General features: G+C 43.8%; 1 protein-coding gene across 2 annotated transcripts in view; it reads left to right on the forward strand.

Moving 5' to 3' along the window:
* Window positions 1-907: 907 nt before the first annotated feature.
* Window positions 908-22,642, forward strand: part of LOC139547797 (tumor necrosis factor alpha-induced protein 2-like) — a 39,615-nt gene continuing 17,880 nt past the window's right edge. The window contains exons 1-3 of one of the 2 annotated variants that reach the window (XM_071356879.1): window positions 908-1,132; window positions 12,726-13,200; window positions 13,318-13,544. In XM_071356879.1, coding sequence (XP_071212980.1) covers window positions 12,746-13,200; window positions 13,318-13,544 — 682 coding nt within the window. In that variant the 5' untranslated portion in view covers window positions 908-1,132; window positions 12,726-12,745. Of the gene's footprint in view, window positions 1,133-8,679; window positions 8,834-12,725; window positions 13,201-13,317; window positions 13,545-22,642 lie in introns of those variants that run through there. The other variant, XM_071356878.1, reaches the window with a different exon arrangement.

The raw sequence follows: 22,642 nt of genomic DNA on the forward strand, positions 1-22,642 counted from the left end.
TTGGCTATGTTCTCGTGTTTTGTGGTGGGGAAATGAGCGAGTCGAACATAAGATGTCAACCCTGTTACCCGTAGTTAGACAGGCTGTAAATGTCAAAATAAATAATAAAATAAAAATTGTTACGCTTAATTTCAATCGCCTCTCCCTGTTGCGCACAACAAACTTCCATTCCCCCCCCATCACAAGGGGATTTACCTCTGTTTTAAGATGAAATCATCAACCCTGTTACTTAATAGGCATTCACTATAGTACTAAATGTAACCTCTTGAGATGGGAAAACACTTTTTATGAAGTTGAACATGTGCTCTTTATGACAGAATGTTCAAATGAGAGGAAATCCCCCCCAAAAATGTACACTACTCAAAAGGTTGACAATTCATGATCCAAAAGACTAAGGCTATTAAGTAGGCTGGACAAACAGTATACAGTAAAGGGTTAGAATTCCAAGTGCATTGTTCCACAGCATCAATACATCCCAAAGTCTCACAGATGCTCAAAGCACATAAACAAACATGGGCCTCAAACAAAGAGCGTACACATGAACTCCATGACCACATCCGTGTGTAGGTGTGTTCATTGCAGAATACGTTCATAAACAAAGTTCAAAACAACTAGGTAATGGGAGAATACTCCAAAACAAATCCTGGATCCGGTGGATAGGGCATAGGGGGTTGCCTATGGTAGATTACTTAAAATAGATCATCTCTATGAGGTGGGGGGATTCAATATACATATGGGTCTAAAACAAACAAGCAAATTAATAAACTAAATGAAAGTCTAGCCACAATAACCCCCCCCCCCCCCCCCCTCCAAAGGCAATTAGTATAATCAGCCTCTCTCCCTGAGGGGCCTGTAGCTCGCTGTGGAGGAGGAGGCAGGGATGGGGGGCAAAAATGGGATGGCCCGCTTCCTCAGGAAAAAGCATCTTGTGCTATAGCCAGGAAATGGCCAACGCCAGCCCTGGAGTCCAGACGAGCCTCTGGAACAGAGAAGCAGGCATTACTTCTGAGCTGTCGGACCTACGAGGACACAGCCACTCACACACCCACTTCGACCAGCTACATTGCCCGTGTGGCCAGGGATGCCACTGCTGTGAGAACCACAGGGATCCTCTTCTTAACAGCATAACAAGGTAAGAGCTGGACTCTGGGTCCGGGTGAAGCCATTTAAGACTTTTCATCTCAGTTTCATGTTGTCCAGGTGCCCCTGATTTGGTTTGGCTACAGTCAGAGCTCCCCTCAGAAGCATGTGTCCTCACCCACTCATAGAGAGCAGGGCTTGGGTTCCGTATTGGTCAGAGCGGAGACCAATGAGAGACCAGAGAGCGGCAGTATTCAGTGGATAACATTCTGTTTGCTTTCTTCAGACTCATACAGTATATCACTGTTATGTGTCTGCTGTTGTGTCTCTACTAGGGCCTATAGAATAACATAATTTAAATACAACTTCTGCCAAGATCAGTATTTTGTTAGCATGTATTGCAGCACTTATAATACAGACAGGGCTCCAAAGCCTTGTGGATCAGGAAAAGCCATGCATAGATAACTACATGAATATACAGTGCATTTCGGAAAGTATTCAGACCCCTTCCCTTTTTCCACATTTTGTTATGTTACAGTCTTATTCTAAAATGGATTAAATAAAATAAAACATCCTCATCAGTCTACACACAATACCCCATAAAGACAAATTGAAAACAGGCTTTTCGTAATGTTTGCTAATTTATACACCTGTCTATATAAGGTTCCACAGTTGACAGTGCATGTCAGAGCAAAAACCAAGCCATGAGGTCGAAGGAATTGTCAGTAGAGCACCGAGACAAGATTGTGTCGAGGCACAGATCTGGGGAAGGGTACCAAAAAATGTCTGCAGCTTTGAAGGTCCCCAAGAACACAGTGGCCTCCATCATTCTTAAATGGAAGAAGTTTGGAACCACCAAAACTCTTCCTAGAGCTGGCCACCCGGCCAAACTGAGCAATTGGGGGAGAAACGCCTTGGTCAGAGAGGTCACCAAGAACCCGATGGTCACTCTGAAAAGATGAATGGAGCAAAGTACAGAGAGATCCTTGATGGACCTCAGACTGGGGCTCTGGAACATCTAATAGGGTTCACCTTCCAATAGGACAACAACTCTAAGCACACAGCCAAATACAGGTGTGCCAAGCTTGTATCGTCATACCCAAGCTGTAATCGCTGCCAAAGGTGCTTCAACAAAGTACTGAGTACTTGAGTACTTCAACAAAGTACAAAGTATTTTAATTAAATTTGCAATAATTTCTAAAAGCCTGTTTTTGCTTTGTCATTATGGGGTATTGTGTGTAGATTGATGAGGAGGGAAAAAAAACAATTGAATCAATTTTAGAATAAGGCTGTAACGTAACAAAATGTGGAAAAAGTAAAGGGGTCTGATGACCTTCTGAATGCTCTGTACATAACAGAGCAGATTTGCTTAACTTTAGTCCTTCTAGAAACAGCCCACATAGTGGACTATCCACAGCTGTTCATCTGTTGGCTGTTTTTATCATGTTTTATGGATGAAATGTGAAGAGTACATTGTACTTTTTTAAAACAGAACTTCGTGGGTGAAGCTCTGACTTCGGTGCCGTTTTAATCAATGTTTCAATGGTATAAAAGCCTTGTTTGATGCGGTGTAGCACATTTGAATTACACTGACCGCTGACCACATGTCCAGTGTTGAGGGAGTAGCAATCTGATGAGTCACTGATGGTTATCTGAGTGTCCTTTAGGGAATCTCTGTTGTCTGTATTGTTTATCCCTGCATGTTCGTGATGCACGCACAGTCACAGGAAAATCTCAATAACTTTTTCTTTAAACATTAGAGCGACAATGACAAAGTCTAAAGATGTGTCGTGTCTTTACTATCATTAAATTAAGACTTTTAGTTTTTATCAAAGATTCTCTGTAATTAGTATTACGCGATTAAACTGATTAATCATGTAACTGTAATTAACTAGGAAGTCGGGGCACCAAGGAAAATATTCAGATTACAAAGTTATAATTTCCTAATATAACCTTTCAGATATTTTCATATCTGATCAATAGTCTTCTGATTAATGAATTATTTACTTTACCTCACGTTAGTCTCCTTCCAAACGTCATAAATTGTTGGTTATCTGCACGAACCCAGTCTTCACTATGAGTCATCCATACATCAATTGTCTTAAATCATTTATTTACTAACTAAGTAATTCACAGAAATGCACACACAAACAAACAAAGTAAATATGGTTACAAGAAATGATAGGGGAATGTGCCCTAGTGGGCTAAACCGGCATCGCGGCTTGGTGGACAAAACGGGGAGTGGGGGTCAGCTGAGAAGTCACTACAGAGTTGATAATTACAACAATTGAAATGCTAATCCTTTGCACATGAACGCTCACTCATTCAGGAACAACTGCAATCAATATATATATTTACGCTCAGTGTGTCGTCTTGATCACTGTTGAAAAGTTAGTTTCTGTTGGAGAGTTTCCATCCTCTCTCTCTCTCTCTCTCTCTCTCTCTCTCTCTCTCTCTCTCTCTCTCTCTCTCTCTCTGTCGTGGTTAGGATGGATTGTTCAGAGTGACATTCATTAATTTCGTTATAGAATGGAGGTTTCGGCGGTTGTCGTTCTTCGCGTTCAATGATACCGAATTCCTAGCTGCAGACTAGTAATTAATATCAAAGACTTGTTCTTATTCTGTCGGTATCGATAGTCTAAGAGTTTAACCACGTGGTATGGTTAAAAGATTCAGCAGTCTGGTCTCAAACCTTGGCCATCTCGTTATCGAGGTAAGCTGGTCTACTTGAGGAATTCTCAAGATTGGGGCTTTATTCGGAATTGCAGAAAAGGGGCTGTCCCAGGATGCCTGACCCTAACTGGGATCATGGGCGGTCCTCTGATTTAGTTCAACTCAAAAGGGAATTGGAGTTTCCTTCATTAAACAGTCCAAAATCACATTACACAATTTTACAAACAGTATCATACTCACTCATTCATCTTATACAACAATTAGATGTAAACCTCATATCTGAGGCTATTATATAAACAGCGTTATGGTAATGTGGCCGCACCGTCTCCCATGAGCTTCCCCAAGTTGTAACAAAGTTCGTAGCTGGACCAGTTCGTAGCTGGATTCTTCGCCGATCTTTTATACCTTCTCCGGAACGTAAACGTTGTTCGGACCTCAAGTTCTGTGAGGTGGAAGAAATTCCTTTGTTCTCTATGAAACTTCACTCTATCTCTATACTGTGTGGCCATGAGGCAGGGTCTTCCCTAGGAATTTAAGACCTCACTGACCACAGCAGCCTAGTTGTAGGGGGCAGGGAGAGGCAGGGAGAGGGGGATGGGGCTTGCTGTACCCAAAGAGGGCAACATCATGACAGATGCAACATATGAACAGTAGCTTAATATAAGCCCATGTACAGTGGCCAGTACAAGCCTTCTTGTGAGATGTCTCATAGTGAGGAACCATGCAACCAAGGCCCCCATTAATCACTCCTTAATACAACTGTGGGCACAGGTACACCTAGACAATTAAAGTTAGGACAGTTCAAGGGAACAAGACCTGTTCCCACTAAGGATTTCAACATTGAACGATCTGACCAGTAGTTCAAAACTTACCATGTAAAAGTTTCTGTCTAGCCTAAATGATGCTACATGGTGTGATATAACATAATGTTGTAGTCAGTACAGTAATGCAGGAGATATAGCAGTCATAGTACCTTATGAGAGATAATACAATGTTTTCAGACGATAAAGTGTGTTAAGTGGATAGCTACACCGTTAAAATGAATTGCTTTGTAACGCCAATACTAGTGGCAACTGAGCTGCCACCAACTTGAAGGAGAATGCCAAGAGTGTGCAAAGCTGTCATCAATGCAAAGGGTGGCTACTTTGAAGAATCTCAAATATAAAATATATTTAGATTTGTTTCACACTTTTTTGGTTACTACATGATTCCATATGTGTTATTTCATAGTTTTGATATCTTCACTATTATTCTGCAATGTAGAAAATAGTAAAAATAAAGAAAAACTCTTGAATGAGTGGGTGTGTCCAAACCTTTGACTGTACATTGGGTTTACATTCCAGCATGCTCCGAACACCAGATCTCAGCTTAGAGGCATTACTTTTCATGGTTTCAATACACAATCATGGTGTTATGAGTCTTTCTATTTTCACAGTGTACTATGACCAGTAAACAAAAGCAAGCAATACAAACGTGACAAACAAAGAGCGACTTAATTGTCAACAATAAGGCCTGCCAAACTAAGGACATCATGGCCATGTTGCCAAGGTCAGCGGAACCAATGTCATGATTACAAAAGAGTTGAACTCAGGAAGGAAAAACTGAGGCAGAGAGAGAAACATGGGATGTGTGGGAGTATACTGTACATAATTATGTTTGTCACCAAGCCATTACAGCACACCCTTTGGTGACCAAAAATTGTTCTGTGAGATCCTTTTTTATCCCCTTATTCCTACAGTCTACATTACAAATGACTCGCCTGCTGAGTGATAGGCTGGCTACCTTCCTCCTCCGTCCACCTGAATTAGCATTGAATTAGAACACTCTGAACCTCTTCGGGTCAGGGAACGAGTTTGACGTCTATCCGCTCCCCAGATGGGTGAATCGTGAAGCACCAGGATGCTACTTACTGCAGTCAGCGCAAATAAAGGATAACCTTAATTCCTCCTGTGCTGTTGGCTGTGTGTGTTTGAGTGGGACAGGGGACAGATTGATGCACTGAGACTGATGAACCGAGGGCATTCAATAGGGGCCCTTCACTCAGTGAGGGGTGGTAGAGGTGCTCCGAGGGGGCTTCCTGTGGCCCGTGTGGGGCGATCAGTACAGGATGCAGGCAGGCTATGATTGGAGCGCCCCCCGTTGACCCCACACACAGGTGCTGCATTGGGGAATGTTACATAACCATGGCGACAAACAACAAAAATGTCCTGATTGGATTTGTTTTTAGTATCTTATAGCTTATCAGTAGCAAAATGTTACCTGCCCATTTATGCAGAGTTTAAGAATGTGAAAGTTAACGCAAAAGATGGAACCCTTTTCTAATAACATTATATAATCTTGTTCGTTTAGGAATTCCTCAACCTCAGTGGTAGAACTTCTACAAAAAAAGTATTGAGCAACTAGAACTACCCTCATTCTGTTACCTATCTTCCGCAGTCAGGAAGATGACCTGAAGATAACTCACTATCTAAAACCAAAATAATAGTACATCTGGCCCTTTAGGATCCAACATGAACCAACAGGTCTGCTGGGGGCCGTTGCGAAACCGTTGAAACGCTGCCAAGGTGGACTGTGGTGACAGCTTGTGGAAAGGGATGGAGAGACAGAAAGAGAATGTTGCACTTAACAATGAAGAAGGCAATCTTATGCGTTGCTATTTCCTGTTCCCTAAAGCCTGAAATACACACCAATTGCAGGCTCCTCCATATAGAAGCCAAGGCACACAGTGAAATAGCCACTCTGTATTCACGGCAGGCCTTAGATGTGCTGCCAGGAGCCATGTTTCCTGTCCCTCTCGCCACCCCCATGGCAATCAACAGGAACAGACCTGACTAGTGGTGTGCTCACAGTGCTTCCACTCAGACAGATCCAATCGCTGCTCTGTAATTGATTAGTTCGGTCTGTTTGGGACAGGTCGTGCGGGGACTCACTCAATGGAATGCTGAAAAGTGGCAAAGATGATATCTTTCATTCCAACTCTCATCCATGCAGTACTCTCAACCCGCAGACACCAGGCCCGCCAAGGAATGAGTTTGACACCCCTGCTGTAGTGTATCTTCGTGCAACTCATTGGTCCTGACAAATAAGTTATCGTGCATAATGGCATTCCACCATGACTTGGCACTATGTGAGGTGGGGTAACTGAGTACACAACTGTCCAGAACTGCAGGCCAACTGCCTTAGCCAAGGTGACTGGTGGTGCCACTCATTATTCCGGTTCAGAGTCTGTGTCCGGCGGCAGCCCAGGTTAATCAGTATCACCATCCATTTTCAAAGTCAAAATCCCTAAAAGGTTGATGCTTGTTTGGTGAGTGTTGTGCAAAAAAACACGTAGAATAAACTATTGCTGTTCTAAAGTGTCCACCAGCTATGGAGAGTAAATATTTGTAATGAATGTGTATTAGACTCTCTGACTTGCCCCCATGACTTAACCTTGTAGAATGTTAAGATGGTTATCCAGGTCAGCCAGGCTGAAAGGGTACTCTCCGGACCATCCTTTGTTTATGCATCAATACATCAGCGGCTAAGCTTTACCCAATTGTTTACCGTACTCTCAGCCTCCCAGGCTCAAACGGATTTCTCAATGTTTATATTGAGTGCCAGAATTGCGAGGAAAACGGGAGTTTATGTTGTCTGGGGTGCTTCGTCCAACACGGCTCCAAACAATGGCGTCCTTATTGGCAGCCACAAATGAAATGTATCCCGTCCAGACGCACTCGTACACAACTCCTATTGTCTTTTTGAGAGTGAACTGATTTGTATTTGAGTGACTTCCTTTCAGCGCGTGCTGAGGCCGTTTGTTCTGGACAACTTACAGGCCAGTGAGGCCAGAGAGAAGGGCAGAGACAGGGCATTGACCTGTTGAGGGGTGTGCTCCATTCTTTCACAAGGCACAAGGTGAACTTTTACGTTCAGTCTTAAAGGATCCGTCTGTTTTTTTCAATTTTCGCCTAAAATGACATACCCAAATCTAACTGCCTGTAGTTCAGGACCTGAAGCAAGGGGATGCATATTCTTGTGCAAAGTTTGTGTGCAAAGTTGTGTTGTGTGCAAAGTTTTAGGCTGATCCAATGAACCATTGCATTTCTGCTCAAAATGTTGTATCAAGACTGCCCAACTGTGCCTAATTGGTTTATTAATACATTTTCAAGTTCATAACTGTGCACTCTCCTCAAACAATTGCATGTTATTCTTTCACTGTAATAGCTACTGTAAATTGGACAGCGCAGTTAGTTTAACAAGAATTTAAGCTTTCTGGCAATATCAGTCCTGGTAAATGTTCTTGTTACTTACAATCTCATGCTAATCACATTAGCCTACGTTAGCTCAACTGTCCCGCGGGGGACCCACCAATCCTGTGGAGGTTCATGGACATTTTCTTTTGGAGAAATATGTGTAGGGAGCCTGTTAGGATTAATTTCTAACTCTATGGCAACACCTATCCTACAATATCCGTCATTGAATATTGCCATCAATGCTTGTCATAATAGGTAGGCTTGCATAACACAATAATGTAATGCATAACACATAACATTTCATACTGCATCTCTTTCGTGAATAAACTGTCTACATTCCTAATAAATCATCAGTTGGGATGATTGCCAGAAGCTCATGATATTGGCTGAGCCTGGGTCATAATGTGACAGGTAGCTTACTGTAGCACTGTAGCACCTAATTGGAAATTCAAGGTGAATCCCATCTATGTTTTTTCTTCCATTACGCGGATGTATACTATTTTAATGGAAACGCGCGGAAAAGACAGAGTGGCATGACAAGTCTGTAAGATAAAACTTAGGAACTTGATTCTAACAGCAGCTCTGGAGACTTCAGTCGCACAGTTGTCAATGCCTTTGCGCGATGCCAACGCGGCTGCTGCGAGTGACAGCGATAGGCGAGGAGTCCAGAAACCAGCCCACAGAAAATAAAGGGTGGAAGCTTTATGAAACTTTCCGCAGCGCACTGAGCGCAGCAGTCTCTCACCTGACGAGACGACCTTATCTTGGTTTTGACTAGCTCAAGGATTTCACTTTTATTTGTATTTTTGGTGCATGTTTTTAATAAGCGACTAATCATGAATCATGTAAGTAGATTAATCTGTTGTGTGTTTCTCAGATTGTTATTGGATATTCATTATGATTTTGTCACTAATGGACTGACACTGATGACATTGACAAATGGCATTAACCTACAAACAGTAATGTCTAGGGAAATGTGATACATTTAGACGTTGTTATTGTATGAATTCGTTTTCAGTGTTGTTATGTTGTGTATGATGAAACATAAAGTGCTATATTTTGGGGGGGTCTTTAATTGAAAGGTATTTGCAGATATCATCTCCGATTTTTAGCATTTGTGTTCTATTTTTTGTGGCAGTAGGCTATGACCAACTCTGGTCTGGGATTAGCTACAGGTTGTAATACTAGACAATTGAACAATGATTACACATTATCTGGTGTTACAATCTGTAGCTAGTTGAGGGATGTGACTCATTCCTGAATCTGTAGAAAATGCTTGAGTTTATAAAGAGAGTCGAGCTCAGGGTTCTGCGTTAGAGACGAACCTGATCAGTTAATAAATCATATTCATTCTGAGACAACTCAGGCCAAACCTTTGTCGAATAAATATGATTTATTAACTCTCTTTATAAACTCAAGCATTTTCAAGAGATTCATGATGTATTCCTCTGTACTCTCAGGAGAACTGAACTCTAAATGAGCTGACTGTGACATATTTTCTTCCTGCAGAAGAAAATCCCAAAACTTCCTGAAAAAGAACCCCCCCCCCCCCCCCCCCCTTAGATCTACCCCCTCTCCCCCTTCAGCTCTTCTCACAGCCAGCCTTGTGTCAGTTAACAATTTACTGCCCTAAATATGTTGAAATAAGGGAAGTGTCATGGAAAAAACACAATCTTTGCAGAAGTCTTGTAGGGCACGCATAGCCATTGTGTTAACTGTTGCAGCTACTGAGCAATGCTGATATGATAGTGAACTGCTTTGCTTCATCCTTTAATATGATCCTGATGATTGGCAAGGTATTAGAGCTCATTGTTCAAAGCCAACACTGAGATTGGAAGCCTTGATTGAGATGAAATCTGGCCAATCAAGGACGTTGAAGGGCGAAATCACATGTTGATACATTTTACCTCATAGATGAGGAAATAATTGAGAAAAAAAAGCAGCCTTTCCAAAGTAATCGTACTTACTCATACAGGTATTTCCTATGCTGCTAATATGTTTTCTTGGATTCACCTACCCATGTCGCCAGTCTCCATAACACTGTCACTCTCAGAACAGCTTCTGTCCTCAACGAAAGTTATACAAGACTGTATGTTTTTGGGGCCCTTCCAACAATATTGGGCCTGTCCTCTAACCACTGCCTTCAGTGAGTGGCCTTAGGCCAGAATGGAGCCGCAGCGGAGCCCCTCATATCTGACACATCTTGACGGCAGGCCTGGCCTCTCTGCAGTAGCCTGATGCCCGCTCTCTCCCTTCTGAAGAGAAAAGATGTCTGCAGAGAGGGGACTTTGGACCCAGTGAAGTCTTTAATTACACACTATTGTGTTCAGTTCAACAGTTCAAACTTATTCTAAGCCTTTTTCTAAGTCTCTAAAATGTTAAATAGCTGGAGGTCAAGCCTGAGTGTAGGCCTATTCAAGACATGAGATTAAATTGTGTTATTTGTTGATATGGCTAAAAAATAACACATTGGCATCATACATATCCAGCCAATCCAGAAGGACATGATGTACAAGCTTTTTAAGTGTATCTGTGTCAAGAGAGATGAGACCCACGATAGTGTGTGTTAACGAAACAGAGATGTCTGGCCTGACTGGTGAGTTGTGCTGTTGGCCTGTTGGAGAGGTGGAGAGGAGGGGACCAATCGGGACCTGTCCCTTTTGTCTGCTACTTGGTCCTGGACGAGACAGGAAGTGGAGTTAGTCTGGGAAAGTGGTCCCCGTATCTCCCCCAGTGATCTAACCGCTGCTTTCATAATGGCAGCTCTGATTAGGTTATAATTAGAGCAGGAATTGCAGTGTGGCTTTAGTAGCTGAGTAGATGAGGAGGTGTGGGAGAGCAGGGGGTAAACAACAGGGAGGGCTGTCCACGGGACCACTTGTTACAGCCGCTCTCATAAGCTTATCAGACATCCGTGTCGCTGGTGTCACCAACTGTCTGCAATGCCACATGCTTACGTAACTCGGATTGTCAACATCACGTTCCACGTTGATATCTGTGAATTGAGAAAGCCATTGTTCATGAGGCTTTGTGTTGACTACTAAAGGTCAAGGATAGGCCTATCGTTTTCTTTGCAGAACTATTCGCTATCTTTTTTGTTTCCTTGTTGTCCTGCCGCTAGTTGCACTTGCTTCTTGTTGTTTGCTTATATGCGTTTTCTGCAAGTCATGACATGGAAAACAAATGGACAAGATCTAACTTCATTAGTAAGGGTGTGTAATAACACATTTATAACCAGATTCATGTACATGCCTATTCGGTCACAACTATTGGACTCATATAGCCATTGTATAGGCTAAGTTCATGTTGTGTAAACAAAAATGAAAGGGTTCACTGTTATATAATATCCCTTGCCACAAACCAGTCATCAGTTGTACGTTTCAGTCGTAGCAGTTTCCTTTGCCCCATGGTTACGTCCCCTCTCTAGACAGGTGGGTCTTTTTCCAAGCCGGCGACCTGGTCTAAATAAGTTCAGCTGTGTATAAAGCTCCTGTACAATATCACAATATTCTCAGTGTGGTTCCCCTGAAGGTTGGCTCTCTGATTGTCCATGGAAACCTTGAATGCCCAGCTACCCACATGGAAAAAGCATCCAGAAGCACTGTCATTCTAAAACACTTAGGGAAGCTACAAAACAATAGGTCTTCTTTAGGAATTTAAAATGCCCTGACCATAATAATTTGTGTAAAGCCATTCACGTTATTGTGAAACATCATAAATCAAGTAATTTTTTTAATCTAATATGGAATGTGTTTTAGAATATGCTATATCCAAGCGAATCATTCATAATGTTTGATTTAGTTTATAGTTTACCCAGAATTCATCAAGGAATTTTTATTCATTAGAACAAAATCAATACTTTTTATGTTTGTATCAGGTATCAGTAGGAGTAGGAAGGAGAACATTGTAAACTGGTGAGCAGAGGTCTCTTGAGTTTCCAAGTGATCAATTCAGGACTTTCCACTCAAATGTTCTCAGAGGTCACTTTCAATTTCTCCAAAATAAGGGCACGGAAATAGCGGTCTCCTTCATTTTCCCAAAGCTTGTTGAGCACACACATACACATAAGGAGGAAGTGATTCAGCGTTGTCCCTTCCCCTTGTCACCAGCCGTAAATATCCCAGGGCGCTCGGTGTGGCAGGAAGACCATGAAGAGGGACAAACATGTTTTCTTGAAAAGGGTCAAAGGGCATCAAAGACTGTAGCGCATAAACAAGTAGAACAAGGATCTGAAACCTAATAAAACAGGCCCAGTTCCTGGACCTCAGCCACATGACTATGATAGCATAGCACATCTATTCACAACCGTCTTCCCACCCAAACGGAAGCAGGGTTGGGGTTTCCATGGTGATTCCTGTTTGGGTGGTAAGGCAGAAGGTTACCTGTTAATGTTTTATCAGATGACTCTCTCTTTAAAGATGATTAATGATTGCTGATAACCATCCTATATCTGAACTCTCCCATTACCTGACACAAGGGTGGGGCGATAACATTGGGTGAACAGATGACTGTTATCTTAAACTGTATATCTGAGTTACTTTAGCAACTATCCCCGTTAGCTGTATCAGACGAAATCTTATTAGGTAGCCTACTAAAATGAACAAAGAAAGATGTGTGACATACTGTGCTATCAGTTTCATTCAGGTCCAATTTAATGGAAGCATCTCTTGGAAGAGGTCCCATGTAATCATTCCACATCTCTTCCTCTCTCTCTCTCTCTCTCTCTCTGTTCCTTAGTTTAACCCCCAAGTGGAAGCATGCCCATCCTCAAGAACCTCCCAGCGCGGCTGAAGGGAGGCAGCAGGGTGAACGGGGAGTTGGAGAACACGCGTGGTGAGCTGATCCTTCGCAAAATGAGCCTGAACCTGAAATCCAGCGCCTTTGAGGAGCCCAGTGACAATGAGAAATGGGCTCAGGCGAACTCACTCCTGGACGGGGGCGCGCCACGAGACCGTAACCCCTTCGAGGACGAGGAGGATGAGAACGAAGCGAACGAGGAGAGACGTGGCGGGAAGAGTTCGTTCAAGGGCACCCTGGAACGCATCCGAGGCGTCTCCCCGCTGAAGACTCTGGGCAAGCTGGGCAAGGGGCTCCGTATGTCAGGCCGCAGTAAGGGCACTGCCACCCCTTCCCCTCAGGGGTCCGTAGCAAGCACCCCCACCTCAGAGAAGAAGAAGAAGGGCCGACGGAGCTCAGAAGGAAGCTTACTCAGGTACGAGAGGTGTAGAGAAAAGCTGTTGAGGAGTGGTTTAGTAGAGGATGTTGAGCTCAGCCCACATCTCCTATAACATAACCCCTTAACCCTTAACTTCACCTCTTCTCTGCACAGATTTGCAGGGAAGTGCAGGGAGAGCCTTCGCAAGGAAAGCCTGACCAACGGGGAGCTGTGCTCAGAGAGCGAAGGGGGTGACTCTTCCAGCCGCCGGCTCTCCTTCATGAAGATGGTGGGCCTGGGTAAGCTGAAGAGGGAGTCCATGGCCGACCACTCGTCTCATGAAGAGGAAGTGGTGGAGGAGGAGGTGGTGGAGGAGGTGAAGCCAAGGGAGCCCCTCTCAGGTAAGGACAGCCCTCAGTGGAGCTCTGGGTTACTAAGGGTTAGCCAGTATGCACTGGGATCCACTCTGAATGATTCCAACGGGGGTCTTATGATGAATTTCAATGACTGTTGATTGGTAACTGAACCAGTAAGGTTGTGCTATCTCCCCATTACATTTGAAGAGATAAGATACTGCTCAAATTAATGGAGATCATGGCTGATAATAACCCAAACAGTTAGTTGATGGTTATGGCCAAGGTTTACTTCAGTTCAGCTGAGCATTCCATGTTTCACAGGTCTATCATATAACAGTGTCAGCCTCCCTTCCAGCAAACAATCATTCCCGCTATATTCTCTGCAGTATGTTACTATTTTCACAACAGAGATGATGTTATGAATGTCTCAATGTCTGGGCTATTTTTGGACACTTTGGAAACAATGGGAGAAAGATGTCGCTGGGATAGAGGAGACCAGGTTCAACTGGGCCACTGCAGAGAGATGCGGTCATTCCCATGCAGGAGGACCAACCAAAGGGTTTCCCACAGAAATATTTGATGTAAGACGGGGCTGTGGGGCTTTACTCACTATTACACTGGCCTTCCTCTCCATGAAATATGTGCTGCTCCGTCCCCCACCTTTGTTCATTAAATTGCATCTCCAGTATGAAAGACTACAGTTAACACAATTGCTGGAAAATGTACTCCATTCTGCTTAGAATAACCACTGCTGGAAAATGACTTTTTTTATTGAATCCTTATTATACACTAATCATTTTCTAACGATAGGTCTTTTAAATCTTTATAAAGCATAGAACTTGATTCCTTGAGTCTGAATTAAATAATCCAGAGCTTAACGTTCGGGATAGCGTGAGGGCACTCAGTAACGGTATTCCACCATGCCAGCATGGCTAGAGATCAGCTTTCATGTTTAATACCAACAGGATGTGCCTGTCTCTCTGTGTGAAGAGTAAAGGTAAGGCTAAAGGTGGTAGCAACAGCCCCATTTAAAAAAAAAAAAAAAAAGTTTTTTTATAAAGAATGCACAAGTCCATTTAACCAGCTTCACCAACAGCACATAGAAACTGCTGAGAGCTCAGGATCAGACATGTTCGCTCTTTGTCCTGGCCTTTCACTAAGCAAGCAGTCCAAATACCATCGTATCACGCTCAAAATATCACTGAGATGTGTGGTTTACAGGCTGTTGGCTTCATGGCTCCATTGATGTGACCCAGAGGACATGTCACACATTCTGAGTCTTTATATAGATGCTGCTTCTCCATGTTCATGCCATTTTACCTGCACCACTGGGCCCCATGACATATCTGAGACTAGTGAAGCAGGACAGAATGGCCTTATCGCCTTTAGAAATTCAGCCATACGGGCTGTCATATCAAAGCTTTACACCATTACAACTCGCCCCGGGGATCCATGCATGAGTGCCGTACGAAGAGAGTGATGAAAGAGGGATCCACAGAGGAGGAATGGGATGCGTGCTCCACTCTGTGTGTTTCAACCATGTGTGTTATTTCTTGGATGAACCCCCCCCCCCCTCCAGCTGACCCACAGCGAAGAGGCGTTATATTTGTTTATTTGACCGTGTTTGTTAGGGGGAAACATGGCTCTTTCTGGCATTGTTCTCTCAGCTGTCAGCACAAATTGTTGTGCAGCAGAACAGTGACGGTGGTTGTTAGCCCGCTTAAATAAAAAAGACATGACCAGTAGGGAACTCTTGTTTCTTTCAGTCATAGCTTGTTAGATTCATTTCCTCATTCTACAAAACTGAAACTTCTACTTTAAAGGTCTTTTCAGGGTTATGTTGAAGCTGGTAAATATTTATTAACACCATCATTGTCTTATAAAGAAAGGTTGCTGGATCGAATCCCCGAGCTGACAAGGCAAAAATCTGTCGTTCTGCCCCTGAACATGTGAGGTTGTTGGTGAATGGAAAAATGCGGAGTCAGGCGCAGGACACAGATATGAGTAATAATCCGAATTTACTCAAAATATAAGAAATGTTCCGACAAGGAAAAACACATTATACCAGAGCACAACTGAACGAACCCACATGACAAACAATAACGCACGAAACAGAGAGGGAAGCCAGAGGGTTAAATAAGGAACATTAATTAATAGAATGGAAACCAGGTGTGTATGAATAAGACAAAACAAAATGCCGGTGACGTCGACCGCCGAACGCCACCCGAACAAGGACAGGGACCAACTTCGGCAGAAGTCGTGTCAGAACAAGACAGTTAACCCAATGATTGTCTTCTTAACTGACTTGCCTAGTTGAATAAAACAATTAAGACAAGATGGTTTACAAGCAGTAGCAGTAACATTCTCACCAAGCCATCCCTCTGTAAAGAGTTGGGCCCTCCTTCAACATGGAACAAGCCTTTGTTCCTTGAGGCTGTTTGTTTCTAGACTGGTCCTTAAAAAAAGAGTCAGGAGCTAAGGAAAACAGGACGGACAGTGTATGTTTGCGGACATCAGTACTGTGGCATTCATTCCAGAAAGAAAACAATATGTGCTCGGCTAAGTCGACTGTGTGGCTGTGCTCAAGTGTCAGGAAATACCTCAGTAATGGAGAGTGAGTGACTATTCAGACTATTTGCCAACTGTTTCAGACATATTGAAAGCTACATTTGAATGATCCCTCAATCAAAGATGCAGCGTGTTGATGCTAAATAATTCAAGACAGAATATAGAAAAGAGAATGCAGCCATGATAGGTATTGAAACTAAGGAAACACATATTCATATGTGAAACCACAGCACGTCTTGCAACCCATCTGTACCTTGAAAGTAAAGCAGTTACATATGTATAGTGTGAAAGGGCACAAAGCTACAGCAACCTCAACACTGCTCCCTGTACCTCCGCATGGGATTTCCCCTTCAGTGTTCTTCCAATCAGATAAGTGTGGCAACCAACCTGGCCTCAGGTATTCAGAAAGCTAGGGTCAGATTACAACATATTCTGACCAAGCCCTCAGCCCACAGCCTCCTGTTCCAACCCACTTTCCCCATCATCATCAGCCCTCTCTGGTTACCCAGCTAACATGGTAGTCGTAATCCATGTGTGTCATACCCCTCTGATTGGCTGGGTGCGTCCACATTGGGTTGAGTTCACAGAGGTCCAGACGGCATCCGAGAGCGCCTTGATAACAGGGCCATATAGGAGGTGCAGGCCACAGCCTAGTGAATGATTTCCAGGCCTTGCCAAATGACAACCCCAAGGCCCCTGAACCATAAAACCGTAACTAGCACCGGCTCATGTCCTGCAGTAACTGCTGTGAAAACTGTGTCCAGGTCAGGATCCTAGCAACAAATGGCTATATTAGCCATGATGAAATGCATGCTGCTTCCTCTCATATTCAATATATGACCTTGAAACACACCAGCTGTAACACAGTCAGTTTCAAGTTTCCGTGTGCCAAAAGTAACACGTGTTTTCATACCTCACTATGGCAGCAAATAGAAAAACAGTATAACGAGCAATCAGTTGGTAAAAAAAAAACTGGGCAGAGCTGCCTTTTCTGCCGGAGTGACAACCCAGGCAGTGTACTTTTCCTATGATCCGATTAGTGTTTGTTTTGTCAGTGTCAGTTGAATGTCCAGAGCAATGAGGAGAAAGGGGAATTTGAGTACAGTGCACTATTGACTCCCAGGATGAGTTAATGTGATCAGTCCCAGCCCTGCCGGGGCGTGTGCTGACGGGAGGGAGTGGCTGGGGAGGAGGCCTCTTTGTTTCTGGGCCGCCGCTCACTTCACATGGACGCCATGTCACTCTCCATCCACAGGGACAACCGAGGCCTGGAGGGCTTGCCTGGGACCAAAGGCTTTCTCAGGACATGGCCAGGTCAGGGCCAGGTTTGCTTTGTTGTGGCTGAGCTTAGGATTGTGGAGAAAGGGATGGAAGGAGAGGATAGGAAGGAAAGGGGGGAACAGATTTGACCCAGCTGTGCCTGCAGGAATATGGGGGATTTTGGTGGAGCTGTGGGAAAATTGTTGTATGCTCCTCTGCTTATTTGATTTTTTGCTTTTGGATCGCACGCGCTTAGATGTGAAGGCGGGCAGGCTGCCTCTAGCTTGGTCCCATGTCTGTTTGGCATTGACAACAACCATAGCAGTTGGCTTTACGACAGCACAAACAGATCTGGGACCAGGCTAGGCTGCTTCTGTCTGGATAAAGGCTGAATGGGTACCAGAGAATGGGGGGTGAGGTTCTAGAGCTCAGGTGTCCACATACAGTACCCATAGAAAGCCTGCAGGGGACTGAGGAGGTGGTGGGCGTAGATGGGGGTCTTCGATCTTAGACATACAGTTTAAGGGGAACATATGATGCTGCTTTGAATTCACTGCAGAGAGAACTGTGGTTTTGCCATCCAGGAAGGAGGCTCATATTTGACTTTGTGTTTGACACCCCCGGACAATATAACCCTCTGTGCTGCTAGGCTCTGAGCAGCATGACTGGAGAGCGTCTCGATGGCAGTTCTGCAGGTGCGTTGATACCCTGCAGAATTTGAAAAGAGAGTACACTACATATCTTGCTTAGTCAGTGCTTTTATTTGAGTGAAGAATTTATTTTACTCCCTTTGGGAATACAAAAGCCCAACATTTCTCCCTAAATTCCTCAAGGTAAAGTTACATAATATGTAAGCCTCCATAGATCCCATAGGCGGCCCTCGCAACATTATACCTTTTGTGGTTTTCACTGAGGAAGGGTGGTGCCACTGCTATATATTAGCTGGGTTTGTTGCTTATGACAGGCTTAGAGGGCAAGTGCCTTGGAACAAAAGACCCTGTTCTGTGTAGCTTAGCTAAGCATCTGTGGAACTGCCCATTCCAGGCCAATCCGTGCTTTTAATGACTCCTGGATAGGCCGTCAAATCTCTGTGCAGAGCCCTCAAACATCTGGCAATCCAGTTCTGGTGCGTTTTGGGTCTCTAAAAATTCCCCCATCTCTACTAAACATGAGGGCCACTGACCTCTCACCTTAACGTGGTGATTGGGCGCCGGCTGAGCCACGGCGGACTAATCGTCCCAGTGGGTGACACAGTTACACCCTCTGTGACACGTCACCACCAGCTACATCATGTGACAGGTAACGCCCAGGCTGAGGGCTCTGTCTGGGGGGAGACACCCATCATGTGGAAGACGTGGTGTCCTCCTAAAGGGAGGAAGAACAGTCATTTTCCACCACCCACTCTCTTTAAGGGAGATGTGCCTGGCTGCATTGTGTTTTATATTTAGATGTCCTTCCGCTGCGTTGGCAGGCAACTTTGGCCATAATGGAGTGTTGTTGGGGGGAGGGGTATCGGCGGAGCCATGGCATCGCTGGGCGCTACTTCTCTTCCTCAAGCGGGACAGGGAAGGCTGAGCAAGGCGGCAGGCCGGAAGCGGAGCGCCCCCGCATCCTCTAAACGGGCAACTCAGCACTGCAAAGGCTCCTGGAAGCCGCGCGGTGCCCCGAACAGAGAAAGAGGGATGGTTATTTACACAGCTGATCTGTGACGCATCATATCAGTGGTGCGATGTGCTTCATAGGCCTATAAGAGAGAGTCCCCAAAGTGGTGTCATGTCACCGCCCCAGCCCCACACCTCCCTGACCCTTTTCCTGGGGTCGTTGTGTTCAGTTACCACACCACTGGACTGGAGGAGTAGGAAATTACATCATATCCTGCCATGCTGCTGGGCTATACAGGACAACAGCATGTGAATTGCTATCCGGCTGCCCAGAGCCACAAATGAGCTATGCAAGCAGATCGGGAGCCTTATTGAGTTTGACACCTGATGCTGAGACACACAGCAGCCCAATCATTAGCAGATAGTAAGAGACATGGCTGACTCCTCCTGGTTCTCATCCAACAGTTTTCTTCTCCTCCAAGTGCTATGCTCCAGTCACCTCACTTGGGCTGGCCGGTATGCTGAGACAGGCATCTCCAAACACTCTAGGACACAGTGATTCACTACTCTAACCCCTCTAATCACATTGTGTAATGACTGTAAATACCAGACCTACCCCCTTGCACTTATCACACAGAATGTGTAAACAACTCTTTGAGTTTTCTTTTGAGTAAACTATTGTAACACAATAGCATTCCATGTACAGTTGAAGTCAGAAGTTTGCATACACTTAGGTTGGAGTCATTAAAACTCGTTTTTCAACCACTCCACAAATTTCTTGTTAACAAACTATAGTTTTGGAAAGTTGGTTAGGACATCTACTTTGTGCATGACACAAGTATTTTTTCCAGCAATTGTTTCAGACAGATTATTTCACTTATAATTCACTGTATCACAAATCCAGTGGGTCAGAAGTTTACATACACTAAGTTGACTGTGCCTTTAAACAGCTTGGAAAATTCCAGAAAATGATGTCATGGCTTTAGAAGCTTTTGATAGGCTAATTGACATAATTGGAGTCAATTGGAGGTGTACCTGTGGATGTATTTCAAGGCCTCCCTTCAAACTCAGTGCCTCTTTGCTTGACATCATGGGAAAATCAAAAGAAATCAACCAAGACCTCAGAAAAAGAATTGTAGACCTCCACCAATCTGGTTCATCCTTGGGAGCAATTTCCAAATGCCTGAAAGTACCACATTCATCTGTACAAACAATAGTATGCAAGTATAAACACCATGGGACCACGCAGCCGTCATACCGCTCAGGAAGGAGACACATTCTGTCTCCTAGAGATGAATGTACTTTGGTGCGAAAAGTGCAAATCAATCCCAGAACAACAGCAAAGGACCTTGTGAAGATGCTGGAGGAAACAGGTACAAAAGTATCTATATCCACAGTAAAACGAGTCCTATATCGACATAACCTGAAAGGCCGCTCAGCAAGGAAGAAGCCACTGCTCCAAAACCGCCATAAAAAAGCCAGACTACGGTTTGCAACTGCACATGGGGACAAAGATCGTACTTTTTGGAGAAATGTCCTCTGGTCTGATGAAACAAAAACAGAACTGTTTGGCCATAATGACCATCATTATGTTTGGAGGAAAAAGGGGGGAGGGTTGCAAGCCGAAGAACACCATTCCAACCGTGAAGCACGGGGGTGGCAGCATCATGTTGTGGGGGTGCTTTGCTGCAGGAGGGACTGGTGCACTTCACAAAATAGATGGCATCATGAGGGAGGAAAATTATGTGGATATATTGAAGCAACATCTCAAGACATCAGTCAGGAAGTTAAAGCTTGGTCGCAAATCGGTCTTCCAAATGGACAATGATCCCAAGCATACTTCCAAAGTTGTGGCAAAATGGCTTAAGGACAACAAAGTCAAAGTATTGGAGTGGCCATCACAAAGTCCTGACCTCAATCCTATAGAACATTTGTGGGCAGAACTGAAAAAGCGTGTGCGAGCAAGGAGGCCTACAAACCTGACTCAGTTACACCAGCTCTGTCAGGAGGAATGGGCTAAAATTCACCAAACTTATTGTGGGAAACTTGTGGAAGGATACCCGAAACGTTTGACCCAAGTTAAACAATTTAAAAGCAATGCTACCAAATACTAATTGAGTGTATGTAAACTTCTGACCCATTGGGAATGTGATGAAAGAAATAAAAGCTGAAAGAAATCATTCTAGACTATTATTCTGACATTTCACATTCTTGAAATAAAGTGATGATCCTATCTGATCTAAGACAGGGAATTTTTACTCGGATTAAATGTCAGGAATTGTGAAAAACTGAGTTTAAATGTATTTGGCTAAGGAGTATGTAAACTTCCGACTTCAACTGTATGTTTCACAAGCAAGCATTCAATAGTTTTTTTCTCAAACTGTAGTTAGTTGCTTTGAATGGAAGGGTTGGCTTTATAAAGGTGTAGTTGTCCCGTACTCTGATAGCTTGGACCCACAACTAGTTCTCTGTAAGTCATAAAACGGTTTGGTTTATTGGTGCGGTAAAACATGGTAATATATACCTTGACGTGTTCCTTGCTGTATAGAGCTTAGAAGCTTTAAATATGTCTGTATTGAAATATACATAATGCTAGCTTTATTGCTTTGTAGGTATGATTGGAAAGCTTCCTCCATCCACCTGTTTCAGGTACTGGGAAAACTTTCAGGTACTGGGAACACTCTGTCGATGGCTGATCTTTGGATTGGTCAGTTAATAAGCAACTTAGAATGTGAGACTGTTCCCCATTTGTCCTAATGTCCTCTTGAACTTCTGCTATGCTTTTGTTACCCGCCGGGTCCCACCATAGGCTCCCGAGTGGCGCAGCGGTCTAAGGCACTGCATCTCAGTGCTAGAGGTGACACTACAGACACCCTGGTTTGAATCCAGGCTGTATCACAACCGGCCGTGTTTGGAAGTGCCATAGGGTGGCGCACAATTGGCCCAGAGTCGTCTGTATTTGGCCGGTGTAGGCCGTCATTGTAAATAAGTATTTGTTCTTACCTGACTTGCCTAGTTAAATAAAGGTTCAATTTAAAAAATGCAGAGAGTGGCACTTTTGCCAGCCAACTCCCATAACCACCAATAAGTTAATCAACATGGGTACTTTGCCATCAGATAAAAACTGACTGAACTTTGGTCTAAAATGTTATCGCAGTATACAGTTCATGGGACCCAGACAAGAAGAGCATTTCAAAGCTCTCTGCTCTAGAAAAGCATCAGTACCTGTAAAAGGATGGCACTTAAGACTGTTTATTGGAATGAACTATGTAAATAAGCCACAGTGTTTTGCACAATATCCCTAAAAATGGGTCTTTTCCATTTCACAATTGCATTCAGTGAGTGAGGTCAAGTGAAAAGGACTCAAGCAGCCTTATAGTATATAAGCCAATTACATTAGGGCGGCAAAACCACAGATTGAATCAAAGCCATAAAGTAGGGCTTGGTCTCAGGGGCGTCATGCACCCATTGTTTTAGAGAAGTATGTGACGAAAGCTTTTTCCTGCAATCTACAGCCATAATCACTACGTAAAAATAGTATATTTTTCTGCATTAGTTATCTAAGCATACCTCTTTGCCCGTTACATTTTCATTTTAATGAGTGTTTTATTCTGACTGCTGTAAATCACACATCCTAATATACTGCACGAACATGCCTAGGATATTACATCGAAGTTACAACACAGTACATGGGATCATAACACACATCATCAA

The sequence above is a fragment of the Salvelinus alpinus genome, chromosome 21 (genome assembly GCF_045679555.1).
Source record: "Salvelinus alpinus chromosome 21, SLU_Salpinus.1, whole genome shotgun sequence".
NCBI classification, from domain to species: Eukaryota; Metazoa; Chordata; class Actinopteri; order Salmoniformes; family Salmonidae; genus Salvelinus; species Salvelinus alpinus.